This window comes from Ictalurus punctatus, chromosome 14, assembly GCF_001660625.3.
Source record: "Ictalurus punctatus breed USDA103 chromosome 14, Coco_2.0, whole genome shotgun sequence".
NCBI lineage: Eukaryota > Metazoa > Chordata > Actinopteri > Siluriformes > Ictaluridae > Ictalurus > Ictalurus punctatus.
Window position 1 is genome coordinate 1129378 of NC_030429.2, and position 16161 is coordinate 1145538.

The 16161-nt window shown below is 40.2% G+C and overlaps 2 protein-coding genes across 2 annotated transcripts in view; one reads left to right on the forward strand and one right to left on the reverse strand.

Moving 5' to 3' along the window:
* Window positions 1-9385: 9385 nt before the first annotated feature.
* Window positions 9386-16161, forward strand: part of ccdc146 (coiled-coil domain containing 146) — a 30865-nt gene continuing 24089 nt past the window's right edge. The window contains exons 1-2 of the mRNA XM_017485565.3: window positions 9386-9592; window positions 11686-11853. Coding sequence (XP_017341054.2) covers window positions 11689-11853 — 165 coding nt within the window. The 5' untranslated portion in view covers window positions 9386-9592; window positions 11686-11688. The remainder of the gene's footprint in view (window positions 9593-11685; window positions 11854-16161) is intronic.
* On the reverse strand, window positions 14085-16102 carry fgl2a (fibrinogen-like 2a). Its single transcript, XM_017485568.3, has 2 exons — window positions 15399-16102; window positions 14085-15075 (listed from the first exon to the last, which is right to left on the reverse strand). Exons 1-2 carry the CDS (start codon window positions 15988-15990, stop codon window positions 14369-14371), a joined length of 1299 nt encoding a protein of 432 aa, XP_017341057.1. The 5' UTR covers window positions 15991-16102; the 3' UTR covers window positions 14085-14368.

Consider the following 16161-nt stretch of genomic DNA (forward strand, 5'->3'; position numbering starts at 1 on the left):
GTAGGTGAGTATCAAGGCCTTGAATTTGTTGCGGGAAGCTACAGGAAGCCAGTGGAGGGAGATGAAGAGGGGTGTGACATGGGTAATAATAATAATCATAAACCACATCAAATCAGCTAAATGCTTAAAATAAAAAAGTGAAATCTTTGATTTTGAATACTCAAATTTAAATGTAAAGCTTTTATGGCTATTCAGAGTTGAGTTCTGCTTGTGTAGTTAGAAGTTAACACCAAAATTGCACACATTGGTATTCAGACCTCAGACAGAACAGAAATCAGGGGCATGTCTTATTTATGTGTCATTCTGATCATGATCTTAAATAGATTTTTTTTTCTTTCTCCTCAAATGAGAAGTACTACTTTAGGTCCAGCACCACTGTCTAACAGATTCACAGTTTTATTCAAATTCATGTTTGGGGCATGTAAATTCGCTCACAAAAGTACTTCTATCTTTTCAGAATTTAGCAGGAGGGAGTTAATTCCATTGTCTATTGTTCTTTACACATTGCTCAACATTATTAAACTGATGCCTGTCCTCTGGCTTTACTGAAACTATATGTATGTGTGTGACCAGCATAGCAGGGTAAGGTAATACCAGGTTTACAAATACTTATACCCAGAAGGAGCACATATAGGGGAAACAAGTGGGTCTAGAAAAGAGCCTTGTGGAACATCAAACGTTCAGTTAAAATCATCATTAACGTTTACAAACTGATAATCAGTCAAATAAGAGCTGTTTGAAGAGGAAATCAGTGAAATTATTTCAAGTTTATATATATTCTGAATTAGGGCGCTTGGTGACTTAGTGGTTAGCACGTTCACCTCACACCTCCAGGTGTGCGGAGTTTGGATGTTCTCCCCGTGCTGTGGGGGTTTCCTCCGTGTACTCCGGTTTCCTCCCCCAGTCCAAAGACATGCATGGTAGGCTGATTGGCATGTCCAAAGTGTCCGTAGTGTATGAATGGGTGTGTGAGTGTGTATGTGATTGTGTCCTGCGATGTTCTGGCACCCTGTCCAGGGTGTACCCCACCCTGTGCCTGATGCTCCCTGGGATAGGCTCCAGGTTCCCTGTGACCCTGAAAAGGAATAAGCGGTAGAAGATGGATGGATGGATGGATATATTCTGATTTACCTGTTTAACATTTTAAATTTTCTCAGGAAAAACATACATAGTCATAGCAACTACACACTGCTAGTATTTGTGCTTCAGTGGTGATCTTATTCCTAATTAACTTTGTTACTGTAGAGCAAATATTATGACTAAAATGCATTTGAAATGAAGTACCACTTATCCTACACAGGGTCACAGAGAGTCTGGAGCTTATGCCAGGGGACTCGTGGCACCAGTAGAGGGACACCCAAGGAAGAAAAATTAATACCCAGAGGAAACCACCAAAGCACAAGGAGAACATGCAAACTCCATGTACACAGGGTTGAGGCAGAAATCGAATCCCTAACCCCCGGAGGTGTGAGGCAAACATAAGCCACCGTGCCCCGACCCCAAAAAGTGAGAAGAGTGATCAGAAATTATTACAGACTAGAATGAATCTGACTACATTTACATTCATACCAAATGTCAGTATTACACATCTGTCCACTGTAATTAGTGGGTCCTGCTATATATCTGTAGACTCTACTGAGTCTAAGATAGACAAAATCAGTCTTATCAATTATAAAAATGAGTCACCAACAATTACTGCTTTTCTACAGAAACAAGATTTATTGGATGTCTGCAAATTCCTTTAGAAATTCAGAAAATGGGGCCCCGGGTGCCTGTGAATACTAATCAGTAGAAATTATTGATTAGACTTTCATATCCAGATTTATGTGTAACACTTTTTATTGTTCCCTGCCAATAAGACAAGGGTAGTGTATATAGTATACATGTATGGAGAAGGGCTAGCTTAATTTAAAGAGACATACTGTACAGACTGTATGTTTGGTAAAGCACAGGGAACAGTCAGTTTCATGATAGTGGACCTGGGTGACATTAACTGACTAGGCCTTCCTCTATTGAAAAAATAGTCAACAAATTGTTGGTATAAATGGTTAAATGCTGTGTGAGATTCTCCTGGCAAATGGGTTAAGAAAAAAAAACAAAACAGGATGTCAAACATGAAAATATGCATTTCACAAATCCATGGATCTGATCTGATAGTCTTAACATTATAGTCATCAGGTCTGATGTTTCTGTCAAATGAGCAATGTTTTCAGCTATAAAGCATACTACCACCGCCCCTGTTCTTTGTGGACTCCGTGGGTTTCCTTAGTGGTGGGGTAGGGCTGTTTGTAGCCCTACAAACAGGATAAGTTGGTAAAGGGAGTGTTTCAACTGCTATGAACCTGAGACCTATGGACCTCCATTTAGGTCCATTTAGGGCTTACCTTTTGGATATCTACCCAACAAGACAGGCTATGGTATTCTGTGGGTGCCATATGGCTATTAGAAATGCCTGTGCTGGTTTCTGGTTCTCGTAGACCTGTGCTCTTCTGTCCTGGGCTCCTTTGAAATCAAGCCAAATACCTTATAGGGTAAGTTTTGCATTGGTTGTTTCACACCTGTCTATTAGTGTGAAACTTTACATTTGCATTGTGGTGTGTGAAAAGTATTTTAATTAGGTGGGTGCTGGTCTGTTTTTGGTCATATAGGGAAGCATCTGTGTTTTAAATCTGCAGCTACAGGAAGCCAGTGGAGGGAGTGTAGCAATGTGGGGCTGTGGAAGAACTTAGGAAGAGCAGCTGCATTCTGGATCATTTGCAGATGATCATTTGCAAATGATATTCAGAGACAGACCTGCCAGAAGTGAGTTGCAGTAGTCCAGTCTTGGAATTACAAGGGACTTAACAAGCACCTGAGGGGCCTGTGTGACTAGAAATGAGCAAATCCTTCTGATGTTGTAAAGAAGAAATCAGCATGAGCATGTCAGATTAGCAATGTGAGAGGACAGTTGCTTGTCCATGTTTAACCTAAGGTTGTGTGTAGTGACAGAAGGTGAGATCTGAGTTGAGCAGTTCAGTTTTGCTGGGATTAAGTTTCAGCTGATGTGCTGCTATTTTTAATGAGATGTCTGCCAGATATACTGAGATCTGAGCAAAAACATGAGTGTCTGAGGATCCATTGAGTGTCACCTGCATAGAAATGGTATGAAACCCCCTGTGAGGCAATGACCTCACATATACTGAGCCTTGTGGGACATCGGTGGAGATTCTGAGTGGAGCAGATGTGGATCCCCTTCATGCCACCTGATTTGCCCGACCCTCCAGGTAGGAAGCAAACCATTGCCATGCTGTGTCATGAATTTCAAGATTCATGAGGATGGACAAGAGAATCTTTTGGTCACTCTGAGATGACAAACACTGCTGAAAGGTTGAGGAGGATGAGGATTGAGGGCAGTTTGACTGATCTAACTGCATGGAGTTTCTCAGTGATGGTCAGTTTCTGTGGAATGTACTGCTTTGAAGCCAGAATGTTTAGGATCTTGGCAGTTGTTCTGTGAGAGATAGAAAGACAGTTGATTGAGGATTTTAAAAAGAAAAGAGAGAAGTGATACCAGTCAGTAGTTGCTGATATCTGAGGGATCCCATGTACATTTCTTACGAATTGAAGGAAATATGTTTTGGAGCTTGTGAGGATCTTGTGCAGACGTTTCCAGTTTTTCCTTGCAGACAGCAGTCTTCAAATGGGGATTTCAACAGGAGAGCATGGTAAGAGACAAGATCTGTGTCTAGTTGTCATTTCTTCCACTTTCTCTCTGCTGTCCTTAATTATTTCCAATTGCTGTGCAACAGGATGCATGGTGGCTTAGTGGAAAGCACGTTCGCCTCACGCCTCACACGGGGTTCGATTCTTGCAATGACCCTGTGTGTGTGAAGTTTGCATATTCTCCCCATGCTGAGGAGGTTTCCTCTGGGAACCCCGGTTACCTCCAGTCCAAAGACATGCATGGTAGGCTGATTGGCATGTCCAACGTGTCCGTAGTGTATGAATGAGTGTGTGAATGTGTATGTGATTGTGCTCTAAATGAATTGGCACCCCTCCAGTGTGATTGCTGATGGGGTGACAGGGTGTCCACGCTCCCTGGGATAGGCTCCAGTTTCCCCACATCCCTGTAGGATAAACGATATAGAAAATGGATGGATGGATGCTGTGCAACACACATCTGCCAAGGAACAGGGCAAGAAATCTTCCTAGGTTTAGATGATAGATGGCAGTAAAGGGCCATGGATGAGGATAGTTAGGAGAGAAAATTGTGTGTAGCTAACTCTAATGGAAGGGAAGAAAATGAGTCAGGATCTGGAAGGGATGAGGTTTCAGTGAGTGATACTGAAGGATAGTGAGTGATGATCAGAGATGTGAAGTAGGGTAGCACTGATTAGCCGCATGGCCTAGGTGCCCCACTGCCAGGAATGAGGTTTCAATCACAGGGGTAGATAACTCCTGTTCAAGCACATAGGACTAGATGTTTCAGTCCCTTTGTTAAGCAGTTTCCTACTTGAGTATTTACTGGGATGATGATAAGCCCACTCACAGGTTAGACCTAATGCCACACTGGGGCCTCCCCAGTAATTGTATGGAGAGTAGTGCTATAACACATGTGCAATTCTAGTTGTGTTAGGTGGACATGCTTGTGTGGCATTAGGTATATCCTGTGCAAAATCAATACAGAACCAGTGGCTCTGAGCATGAATTAATGGTGCTAGTAGGGCTTTCTACAGCAATAGAATAGTTGTAGAAAGCCACATAATAGAATAGCTGTAGAAAGCCCCACTATTCTCTACAGCCAATCTTCAGTGGGAGAATCTATATTTTCCATCCTCTCTGTCTGGCATTTGTGACAGCACTGCATATCTGATATGTTTCCTCTTATTTGCCCCACAAACAGCATTTTCCCAGGCTGTGAATTCAGAGATGATTACAGACTTTACACTGCTGGACCATTCCACTAAATTATTTTTGTAGGTAATGTTAGCCTGTTGTCTGGGTCAACTACAATTCTAAAATCACAAGCAGGGACCATTGTGGTTAATGCCAGCTGTTCTACTGAGTGTGTTGCTGTATGACCCAGCCAGACAAAGGGAATGATGGTGCATCTAGTCACGAAAGGCATTACACTATTGTTCAGCCTATGTTTCTCAACTAAGGCTGCTAGGCATCTCAGTTGTTGACTGTGCCTCCACATGTATCTCCCAATGAGTAAAATTTCTCTTTCAGGATGAGAGGATGTGTTGAGGTTTGCTGAAGTTTCACAGAGTGGGCATCTTAGATCTTCACCCCCCACTGACTTACTGATGCAGCCATCTGGCCTGCAGATGACCCCCCCAGCTGACCCCCAACCCCAACCCCCCTGTCCCAGCAGGAGAGGTAATCCTCCACCACCATCTGTGTTCCTGGCCTATGGACCACCTTTAACTTGAGTGGCTGAAGTGCCAGATACCAATGAGTGACCTCTGTGTTGGTATGTGGTGGGGGCCAATCGAACAAGGCATGATCTGAACTCAGGGTAAAAGGGCACCGCAGTACATTTACATTACATTTATGGCATTTGACAGACCCACTTATCCAGGGCTCAAGGGCTGCTGCAATTTCTGCTGTATTATTAATTTGGGGGTGTACCTGCCCATGACCCAAATGGAAATCCAGATAATATACTTTCACTTGGCCAATTGCACACTTTTTTGAGTTCACTGTAAGTCCCACCTGTCTCAAGGATCTCAGGACAGCCCTCAGATGTAGATGCCACTACCAATCACTGATATAAACTATTATATCATCTAAATATGCAGCAGCAAATGCATTGTGCAGGCAAAGGATTCTGTCCATGAGTCATTGAAATGTCGCTCACACAACCCAAATGGAAGGGTGATAAACTGGTGTAACCCAAATGGAGTGGAAAAGGCAGTTTTTATCATGAGATAATGGAAACAATCTTAAAGCCATTATCGAATAAAAGTGAATATAAGCCTAAAATAAAATAAAATAAAAGCCTAAGTCATCGAGCAGTACATCGATGTGAGACATCAGATATGTGTCAAATTAGACACTGCATTTACTTTGCTGAATTCACACAAAAACGGGCCGGCTGTTCCAGTTACTGTGGGACTCCTTGATTACTCCCATGTCGATAGCCTTGAGTTCATCCTAAACCACATTTTTCTTGTGCTCAGGCAACTGGTATAGGTGACTGCGTGCAACCACCCCTGGAGGAGTCTCAATGTGGTATTCTATGAAGTTTGTGTGACTGGGTAGAGGTGAGAACACAGGTGGTGTACTATTTGCAGTGCATCACCTCCATCCGTTCGCCTGACCTCATAGTCACCTGACCTCATAGTCGAGATTTTCCTCAAGGGTCCTTGCCACTTTGCGAGTAATTTAGAGCTTGACGGGGGTAGTAAGACAAGCACTTTATCTCCCAGTGCAAATTCCCGTAGTCAGGTACTTGTGTAATACAGCAGGGATTGACTTTTTGCACCTGTAGCAAATGCTGTGTTAAATGTGTGGAGTTTTGCTCTCCCAGTGTGTGGAGTTTGGGTCTCAAGAACCTACTGAATTTCATTCTTGCTATTAGAAGGTCCGTGATCATCCCCAAGTCCACCAAGGCCTGATGTGTACTCCCTTGTATATTCACTGACAAGTGGTATGTTCCTGCTTGATTGATGGAGGCCTGCAGCACGTCAGGGATCCAGATCAGTATTCCCACTTCTCTGAAGGAATGCTGCTCCTGAAATGCCTGGTTTCCCCACTGCGCCAACAAACTTGCCCGGGCTTTGCCTCGGTTCTGCTTTTTGTGGAAGGTTCTACCTGTGTGGAGAGAATGGGAATTGGGGGAGACATCAGAAGGACGTACGAAAAAGGAAGGCATAGGGAAACCTGGGGCTGGCGAGCTGGTTTTGTGGGAATTGGCCCATGCTTCTCCGATGCAGCGACCGGGGAAGAGCTGGGAGAAAAAAGGGGAGAATGGAGGCTTGTTTGTCCCTGGATACGTTGCCAAGTGGTCCCCAACCAGCTAGACCACCTCATCCAGAGACGCCTGTCTGTGGCACTGGACCCATTCTGCCATCCCCTCAGGTAATCAGGGGACAATCTACTCCAGTACCAGAATGTCAATGACTCTGACTGGCTCTTTAGGGATAATTCTATAAAGTTAACATTAATATTCTGAGTTGATATGTTTCTGCAAAGCTCCTTTGTGACAATGTCAATTGTTAAAAGCTCTCTACTAATAAATTTAATCTTTATTGCAATGTCCAGGACCATATGTTATGGTTAATGAAATCCTGTCAGATATTTATTGAATAGGTAACCACTGTAAACCCTACTGTATAATTAAATTGAAATCTTACTGAATTACTTGTATTACCTCAGTGGGAAAAACTCAGGGGGTCACCAACTACAACTGTAGTTGGTGACCTACAACCTGTAGTAGAACTAGGCACAGGTGAAGATTTTTAATTTCTCATTGCATTTGATCATTTTGTTTAAGTAAACTGTAAATTGCGTGACTACAATTCATAAGGAGAAATAATATATAAGCTTTATATCAGTATAAAACAAATCTGTTCATTAACATGTGGCTTAATTATCTCAGAGGCTTTTATTTATTTTTAAGCATGTGCTCTGCAGTCCAGTCTCCATCCTCAGGAAAAGTGACTCTGGTAGCTCAGAGGTTTATTTTAAACATGTAATAAATAGCTTTTATAGTTGCTCGTCAGAGGCCCCTTTAAACATGCTTAGCTGAATAATTATTCAACTCTCTCTGGGCATTCTTTCAACTTGGTTAAACAAGTTGATTACATACTATTTCCTGGACCTCAATGTCCTTATCAAAAAAACATAAAATGATTAATAAAAAATAAATAAAAAATCCCATAAAAATTATAACAAACATCTTTCATTCATCTTCATTAACTGCTTTATTGTAGTTAGGGTCAAGGTGGATTACACCCTGGATAGAGCACCAGTCTGTGACAGGGTTTAATAATCACATATTCACACTGTACATCATCACAGCATATCACTAAACCTGTCAATCTATCTTCTCTTGCAGATTAGAATGCACTCAGGCCAGCCTTGTACACAGTAAGGGCTTTCAAGCATTAAGTTCTGTATGTGCATTGGACCTCTCCATAAAGGGGCTCAACTGTCAAAAGACAGTTGGGTAATGGACATGATTGAGCAAGCATACAAAGGACTAGTTCTATATGGCCCAAGTCTCAGCGGACCACACAACTCTTTGGCCTGCTAATAGGAGAGGCCCAGCAGGCCATGCACAAGCTTCCTGTGGAAAATCAGCCAAGTACAGAGATCATTCAGCAGATCAGCTGAACACAGGAACAACATTGCCAGAGGTTCAGAACCCAAACCATCAGTGAACCCTTTATGCTTGCCCAACAGCTTAATGATGCCTGTCACAGACAGCTGCTGACCATGGGACAGGACATCAACAGCACTGTGGACCAAGTGTTGCTGGAAGAGTTCATTGCATTAACAGACACAAACCTGCAGCATTGGACAATATAATCTAGCTCAAGAAGGACCATATGATGGCAAATGCGGGGGACAGATGGCCCCTCCTCTCTTTCTCTCTCTCTGGCAACTCACTCTTACATTTACCTGACCTCTATCCCTTTTGATTTACATATAGATGTGCCAGAGAGAGGGCTAGGGGTCATAGTGGTGGAGGGGGAGGTCTGTGCTGTGTATCAACAACAAGCTCTTGGTGTGGAAAAGGAGGTATGGCACAATTGATAGTGTGCCTGGTCATCAAGTGAGCAGTCCTTCACCCTTTGGTCAGACCACAACCCATTTCAGTTGGTTCCAGATGGTGTGCACATTTGTGGATTTTAAGGGTTTTTTTTTGTTTGTTTGTTTATGCTTAAATACTTTAAAATAAACATAACACCACTCTCTCATACCTGCCTCAAGCCCATAGACTGTAGTGGGACAGGAAGACACTAATAACGACATATCCTCAAACAAAATGTCTAGAGCCTATCACACTCAACTTATGCTATAGGCTACTATCTAGTGATTTATAGAGTCACCCTGTAGCTGACAACATTGCTTTGAGTGGTATTAGACATATACATATACTTTGTGCAGTTGTATTTGGGGTAATATCATTAACCATTATTTCATCAAATAACAACCACAACAACAACAACAACGATGATGATGATGATATTATTATTATTATTATTATTATTATTATTATTATTATTATTGTTAAGGTACAATTTAGGTGTTTGTCTGGTCTTCTTGATGATCTGGTGTAAAATGTCTGCTGTAAAAATGATGAAACTACTCAACACAAATAATGTTCAGAGCTAGGGTCCAGAGCTAGTAAGGATGGAGAAAGGGCATCCTCTAGTGACCATTATGTGTAGCTACAATGACGGGGTGTCTCTCTTCTTGAACAGTTGTTATGGAAACACCAACACCACAACAGCTGAGATTTCAACGTTGGCACTTTGTTCCAGCTTTCATAAGGACGTTTTAATATAGTCAATTTTAGAGTTAATGTACACTTAAATATGCAGTTTTTCAGTTTGTTTTATGCATTAGTTCGATTTTAATAACACGGAGATACTAACTGGTAAGTTAATGCCACTTTTATACTTGATTTTACGAACACTAACTAGTTTCAACTAGTAGGTTAGCCAGGTTAGATAGATCAGGTTTATCAGGTCAAGCTATAACACAGTTCTCTTTATGATTGACATATAACTTTAGGAAATATTTAACAGCTGTTAATTGTGGAAAATAATTAGATTTCTAACAATTCTTTTGAAAAAGAAATTGTCACAAGAATATGTACCTAGACATGAACCATGAGCCAAATTATTTTAAATGCCACTGTAAAGTTCATTGGTTGTTCAGGACTAATATTATAGCAGCTGTCATTTTCATATGTTAATTATTAGTTATATTCACTGAGTTCTTTAGACGTAATTTGGTAGCTGTAGCTTTATGTGCCCCACGTCCACACCCTATCACCCTGAGACAACACTATTTCTCACAACGATCAAATTCGGTCTGTTTTTAACTGTCATTTTTAAAAAAGAAAGGAAAAGAACAGATTCATACAGCTTATAATCAAAGAAAAAACGAGGTAGGCTCTGTCAACATGAATATTTAATGACTTAATAAAACAAGCATTTGTGTTTTTAAAATGACTACTAACTTGAATTAAATTTGATGTTTGCCATTGACAACGACAATTTATCAAAACAACAGAAAGTATTCTTACAGTTCTCCTTACATGCAACAATTTGCTGCGCAGTCATTTCATCTAAACTGTCCTTCCTGGCGTGTATAACACACAGCAACATTGTTCTCAGTCTCCAAAGACCACTGAAATTTCACTTAGTCTGTTTTAAGGGTGTAATGTAATGCTGTAATCTATATCTGGGCCAGTGCTTTTTGGTGCATGAATCCAATATTTCTCTATATAATAATTAATGAAAACATGACATAAATCTACATTATCTCCTTTAAGTGAATACATTTTCAATGCATCAAAATAAAATTCATTTGAGTCATTTTTGCCTTCCAAAGTCTAAAAATGTCAGGTGGTGCAACTGTCTGACTAAATATGCAGATTAAGTAAATTTAAAAAAAAAAAAAAAAAAAAAAAAAGGCTAATTTAGTCAAATACAATCTGAAATAAAATAGTTTGGTTTATTTTTCGAACCTGTACATTCCTAAAATGTTTACAAAATAGAATCATTTTGCCTTTTCCTCAAATGTGACGGGGCATGGCCAACAAGAAAAATACTTTTATTTTGGCATGCTTTTAAGAAAAACGGGCTGGGTATTGTATTATAAAGAATACCTCAAGTGACGTTAATGATGCACTGACAAGGTCAGTAGCCCTTCAACATATATTGAATAATTGCCATTTTTGTGTCATGGTTAGTCTGGTTCCATTTCAAAGCTCAGGAGGTAAGACCCCAATAACCCATTCAAATATTTTATTATCATAATACAATTTATTTATAGAAAAAGTAAGTGTGATTTCAAAAACAAAGATTTATATGGGTGTCCAAGTAGCTCCCGGTTTAATTTGAAAATAGCCTGAAAAGTCAAGTGGCACAACCACTAAGTCAGATGATGCAACCAGAGAAAACATATATTTAAATAAATAAATTCCATGTAAAACTGTGCAATGACCTGCTTTTTCTCAGGATTAATTCAGGGCAAGTGCAACATGCAAAAAATGTGCAGGGGACAGAATCACTTGCCCCTGGCTGCTTCAGAACTCCAATTTTATCTTGAGCATGGGTTACTGTGTGCGGAGATTTGCTTCCTATGCACCGTATGAATCATGTTATCAATGATCACAAACACATTCTCGGGTTATGCTTTTGAACAAAAAATACTTTGTTGATATTATTAAGTGTTTATAAACCCTTTTGTATGTTGTATGATTTGGCAACATGACTTATTTATAGCCTAATTATATTGAAGGATTACTTAGGTGACATATTATGACACATCTAAATGAAAAGAATAATACAACCAAATGACAAAGAGAATGACATGTTGGAAACTGTAATAAAAAAGACAACAATCAATAGGCAAATGCCAATCAGCAGCGCTTGTTTAACATAAAAATAGACATCGCAGTTGATACAAACAAGGCAACTGACAAGTAGTCAATATATTCATTTGTGTTTCTGCATGTAGATCATGAGTCAGTCAGAAGGGAGCAGCACTCCTCCACCCGGAGGTGATGAGAATCAGAGTCACATTCAGCCACAGAAGTCCACCTATGTATCAGCTCCTGAGGTTGATTCACAGGAAGTTTATACCAGCTCCCTTTCAACCAGTCTGGACCTACAATGCCTGGAGGAGGTAACGACTTTCCCCAGTCACAGCTTACACACGAGCTCTGTTGTTGGAACGTTTATTTTACAAGCATCTTCTGTGCTGGACACTGGACAATCTGAATTCGGCCTCTTTTGTTTCAACTTTACCTTTTCAAAATGTGTTAAGCCACCATCACATCTATTTTAAAAAATTTCAACATTTTAAATTTATATCCAGATTTCTGTAAAATGTTCATTGTTAAAAGTGCTATATAAATTTTTTAAAATTTAATTGAATTCCAAATTTCAGCTCAATTGAACTTACGGATCATGATCATGCCTTTGCATGTAATATAATTTAGTTGCATGTGGCGGCCATATTGTTTACAATAAACTGTTTAATCATTGATTCACACGCTGCTGAGTAGTTTGACACAAATTTTGTGAACAGAGACCAAAAAAATCTTAGGATCCTAGGACTAGTTTTCAAAAGTAGGCCTCTCATGTTATACAAATGAGCAAAAACGTGGTGTGAGTTGCGTGTATATTGAGGCTTTATTGTTTAAGAGAACCCAAGGAATCGGTGCAAAAAGATTTTTTTGGTTTGTGAGACTTGGGTCAAAATGTAAATTATACAACAGATAGTTCTGGTGCACTAATTTGATTGGACAAGTGGTGTTCCAAAAGTGATGATACTCTATATGGCCAAAAGTATGTAGACACCTGACAATCACACCCATATGTAGTTCTTTCCCAAACTGTTGACACAAAGTTAGAATCACACAATAGTATAGAATGTCTTGGTATGCTGTAGAGTTACAATTTCCCTTCACTAAAACTCAGAGGAGGCCCAAACCTGTTCCAGCATGACGATGCCCCTGCGCACAAAGCGAGCTCCATAAAGACGTGGTATGTGAAGGTTGGAAGAAGGTGGAAGAACTCGAGTGACCTACACACAGCCCTGACCTCAACCCCACCGAACACCTTTGGGATGAACTGGATCTGGAGCCTCGTCACCCAACATCAGCGCCTGACCTTAACCTCACTAATGATCTTGTAGCTGAATGAGCACAGATCCCCACAGCCACACCCCGAAATCTAGTGGAAAGCCTTCCCATGAGAGTGGACTTATTATTACAGCAAAGGGGAAATAAATCTGCAATAAAACTATCACATACTGTATGTGATGGTCAGGTGTCTACATACGTTGAGCCATGCGGTGTAGATGGAGGGATAGAGAAATAAAATCTTTCTGAATTAAAATTCACTGATATTAGTAAATGTAACACTTATTGTTCCAAATATTATAGTGTTTAAGTGTGTTTGATCTAAACAAAACACAAAGTTTAATCATGGGCTCTTGAAAACAGAAAACAGCTCTATCATCAGGAAGGTCAACTCCTGTTGGAGTCCAAGAAAGCAAGCATTGGCCATCTACTGTAGGTGGGAGGGATGGCATTACTCTCACCCATATCAATCAGAGTGACACTTGCCACTTGTGGGTGTCCATGAACTCTTTTTTCCGAGTGTGTTCAGCTGCCCTGTGACATTGCATGAGCAGCAGCTTGAAAAGATGTTGTGGCTGGTTTTTTCATATCTTGGAGGAAGCAAGTGCTAACCTTCATCCTTCCTGGTTGTTAGCTGTCATGGCAAGACCTGGCTAGTGGAATTCCAAAGTGGCAAATGACCAAAACTGGGTGAAATCCAAAACAGGTCTAAAAGTAAAGACGTATTCATGAGAAAGACACAACGCCAGATAGATATAATCAGCGTGAATTTGTGGTTATTTTGTTCTCTCGTGTCTGTGTAAAATGAGTGTCAGAATGTACAAACACTACGCAGCTACAGTTGGACAATCATGACATCTTTTTTTTTTTTTTCCTTTTGGTTTCTTTGGAAAACTTTTATTTGAATTTATCTTGGCATATACATTAACAGCTATGAAACCAAGTTAAAATATAAACATAAAACTTTTCAGAAGTGCTCCGATTCATGTACAGTTTTTGTTCATATGAAAAATGTTCAGTTGTATATATCAAACACACACACACACACACACACACACACACAAACACACACACACACGTGTCACTTTGAAGTCAATTCCACTTAAGCGTACTTAATTACCACATATAGAGTATGCGTAAAAGTTTAGGCACCCTACATTTTTATATAAATTTTGACCTACATGACTATTTTATGCTTAATGCATTAGTGTGTCTGTAGAAAAGAAAAAATGTGATAGTAAGTAATAGAATATGTATCTGATAAAAAAAAAAAAATCATCAAGGCTGTTTGGGATTTTACCTACAGCAATACAAGAAATGTTCTATAATTTCTATTAACCCTAGATTTATTAACCTACATTGCAAAGCACCTTCAGTAGATGGCAGTATTAGTCAAGAAGAAGACGTTTGTACATTAAACTGGATTTTTAAAAACATTTGCACACTGTTCTGTTCATTTCTCATTTTTAAAAATTAATAATAAAAATAAAATCCTGTATTTTCAACATGCTTCAATATCTTACTGTCCACGCATAAGTTAATGCGCTTATTAACTTATGGGGCATAATTCTTTGGCCTAATCATCATCTTGACAGTTTTGAATGATTGCCTGGTGTTGGTCAGGAGGTTGTTCCTGGGCATATTGGGCCATGTGCTCCAGAAAATGCCATCTCGCTTCCCTGTGTACTTCTTGTGGTAGTATTTGCCATTGAGGTTAGCCGACATACAGGCATTGAACCACCAGCCAGATCCATAGAAAGCACCACAGTTTCCTGACAAGTACATATCGTTGTCTCTGTCCCACGTAGTGAAAAACATCTGATCATGGTTGTAGTCCTTGTCGATATGCAGGGCGTTACCAGCAGTCCCCGTGTATTTGCTTATGGACAGGCGATATTTAAGGTATTCGTTTGCTACATAAAAAAGGTCGTACTTTGCATACTCACACACACCCTGGAAGTCCTCAAGCTCGATGCGCAACACCATGTCCTTGGCCCTGGTGAGCAGGTGAATCCGGTCATTTCCAAGCCAAAACTCTCCAGGCAGGTCCCCAAAGCCATTCTTATATTCTGCCCAGGTGCGGTTGAAATTCACACTGCCGTTGATTCTGTTCTGCACAACAGTCCAGCCACCACCATTGGACTCCATGTCACAGAAAACCTCAAAGGTCCCATTTCTGTGATCAGGGGTAACCTTATAGACTCCATTTTTCATTTTCTTCATGACACTGTAGTCTGAGCAGTCTCTAGGTGCTATAATGTCTAAAATAAGATAAAGATGGGAAAGTCAGATTGGAAACCAAATTATTAATCTTAGGCTTATTTATGGCCAATCTTTGGCCAATTATTATTATTATGGCTTATGTTAAGTTATTGAGATATTATTTTAGATTTTATTTTTGGTCATTTCTTATTTTATTTCAAAATAAGAAATTTCAAAGCTGAAATTTAAAAATGTAAAATGAATTTTCATACCCCAGTTTGTTGTTTATGAAAGATAATTTTATTTTATTATAATTTTTTTAATATCTTGTTTTATTTTATGCCATTTGTGTGGTAGAATAGTCAAATAGATTGAGACTTACGTATTGGTGCATTTACTAAAGGGCACTCGGTCAAGCAGTTGCTGTTGAACTTGGTGATTTTTTCACTGATGTTTTCTACCTTTTTGTCCCCTATTTCCTTAACTATTTCCGTAAGGGGGCTGAGCACCTCCACTTGTCCCTGCAGGTCTTTAATCTGTGTATGAGCGTTCTTCAGGCTGTTGGACATCTTGTTCATCTTCACTTGCATCTCTTGGATGGCATTGCTTGAACTCTCATTTCTGGGTGCTGTTGTTCCACCGTCTCCTCTGTGTTGTGTCCCTATACTGTCCCTTTGAAAGCTGCAGCTTAGACAGGCACTCTTCAGTTGCTTCACGGTCTCCTTCATGCTCTGTAGCTCCGTCATGGCCTTCTTCAGTAGCTGGAACTGCTTGGGCAGCTGGATGGTGAGAGGAGGAATGGTGATCTGGTAGGGGCACTCCTCTTCATTTTCGCACTTTCCAGCAGGTTTCAGCTTCACCTGGGTGCAGCTCTCAGGGGGCAATATTTTCTCCACACTGCCAGAAGAACCACTAACCACAGCTTCTGATCCCAGATGTCCAGCTATGAGCACGATATACACGCAGAGGTGCATGATATCTTGCAGTCAGAGAATGTGAGCTGAGTAAGAGAGAGAATGGGAAAACTGGCTCTACTTGTGTCCGCAGCACTTACATAAATACAAGAGCAGTGAGGACAATAGGGGAATGGTGGGTGGGGCAGTACAATTGTGTAAGAACTAAAAAAGCTGAAATGAAAAAAAAAA

What these genes read in the sequence shown, in the direction of transcription:
- fgl2a (XM_017485568.3), bottom strand. Translation starts at nt 15,990, where the DNA reads ATGCACCTCTGCGTGTATATCGTGCTCATAGCTGGACATCTGGGATCA. An exon ending in TTTAGTAAATGCACCAATAC is followed by an intron (nt 15,076 to 15,398) that starts GTAAGTCTCAAT and finishes ATCTTATTTTAG; the next exon opens with ACATTATAGCACCTAGAGAC.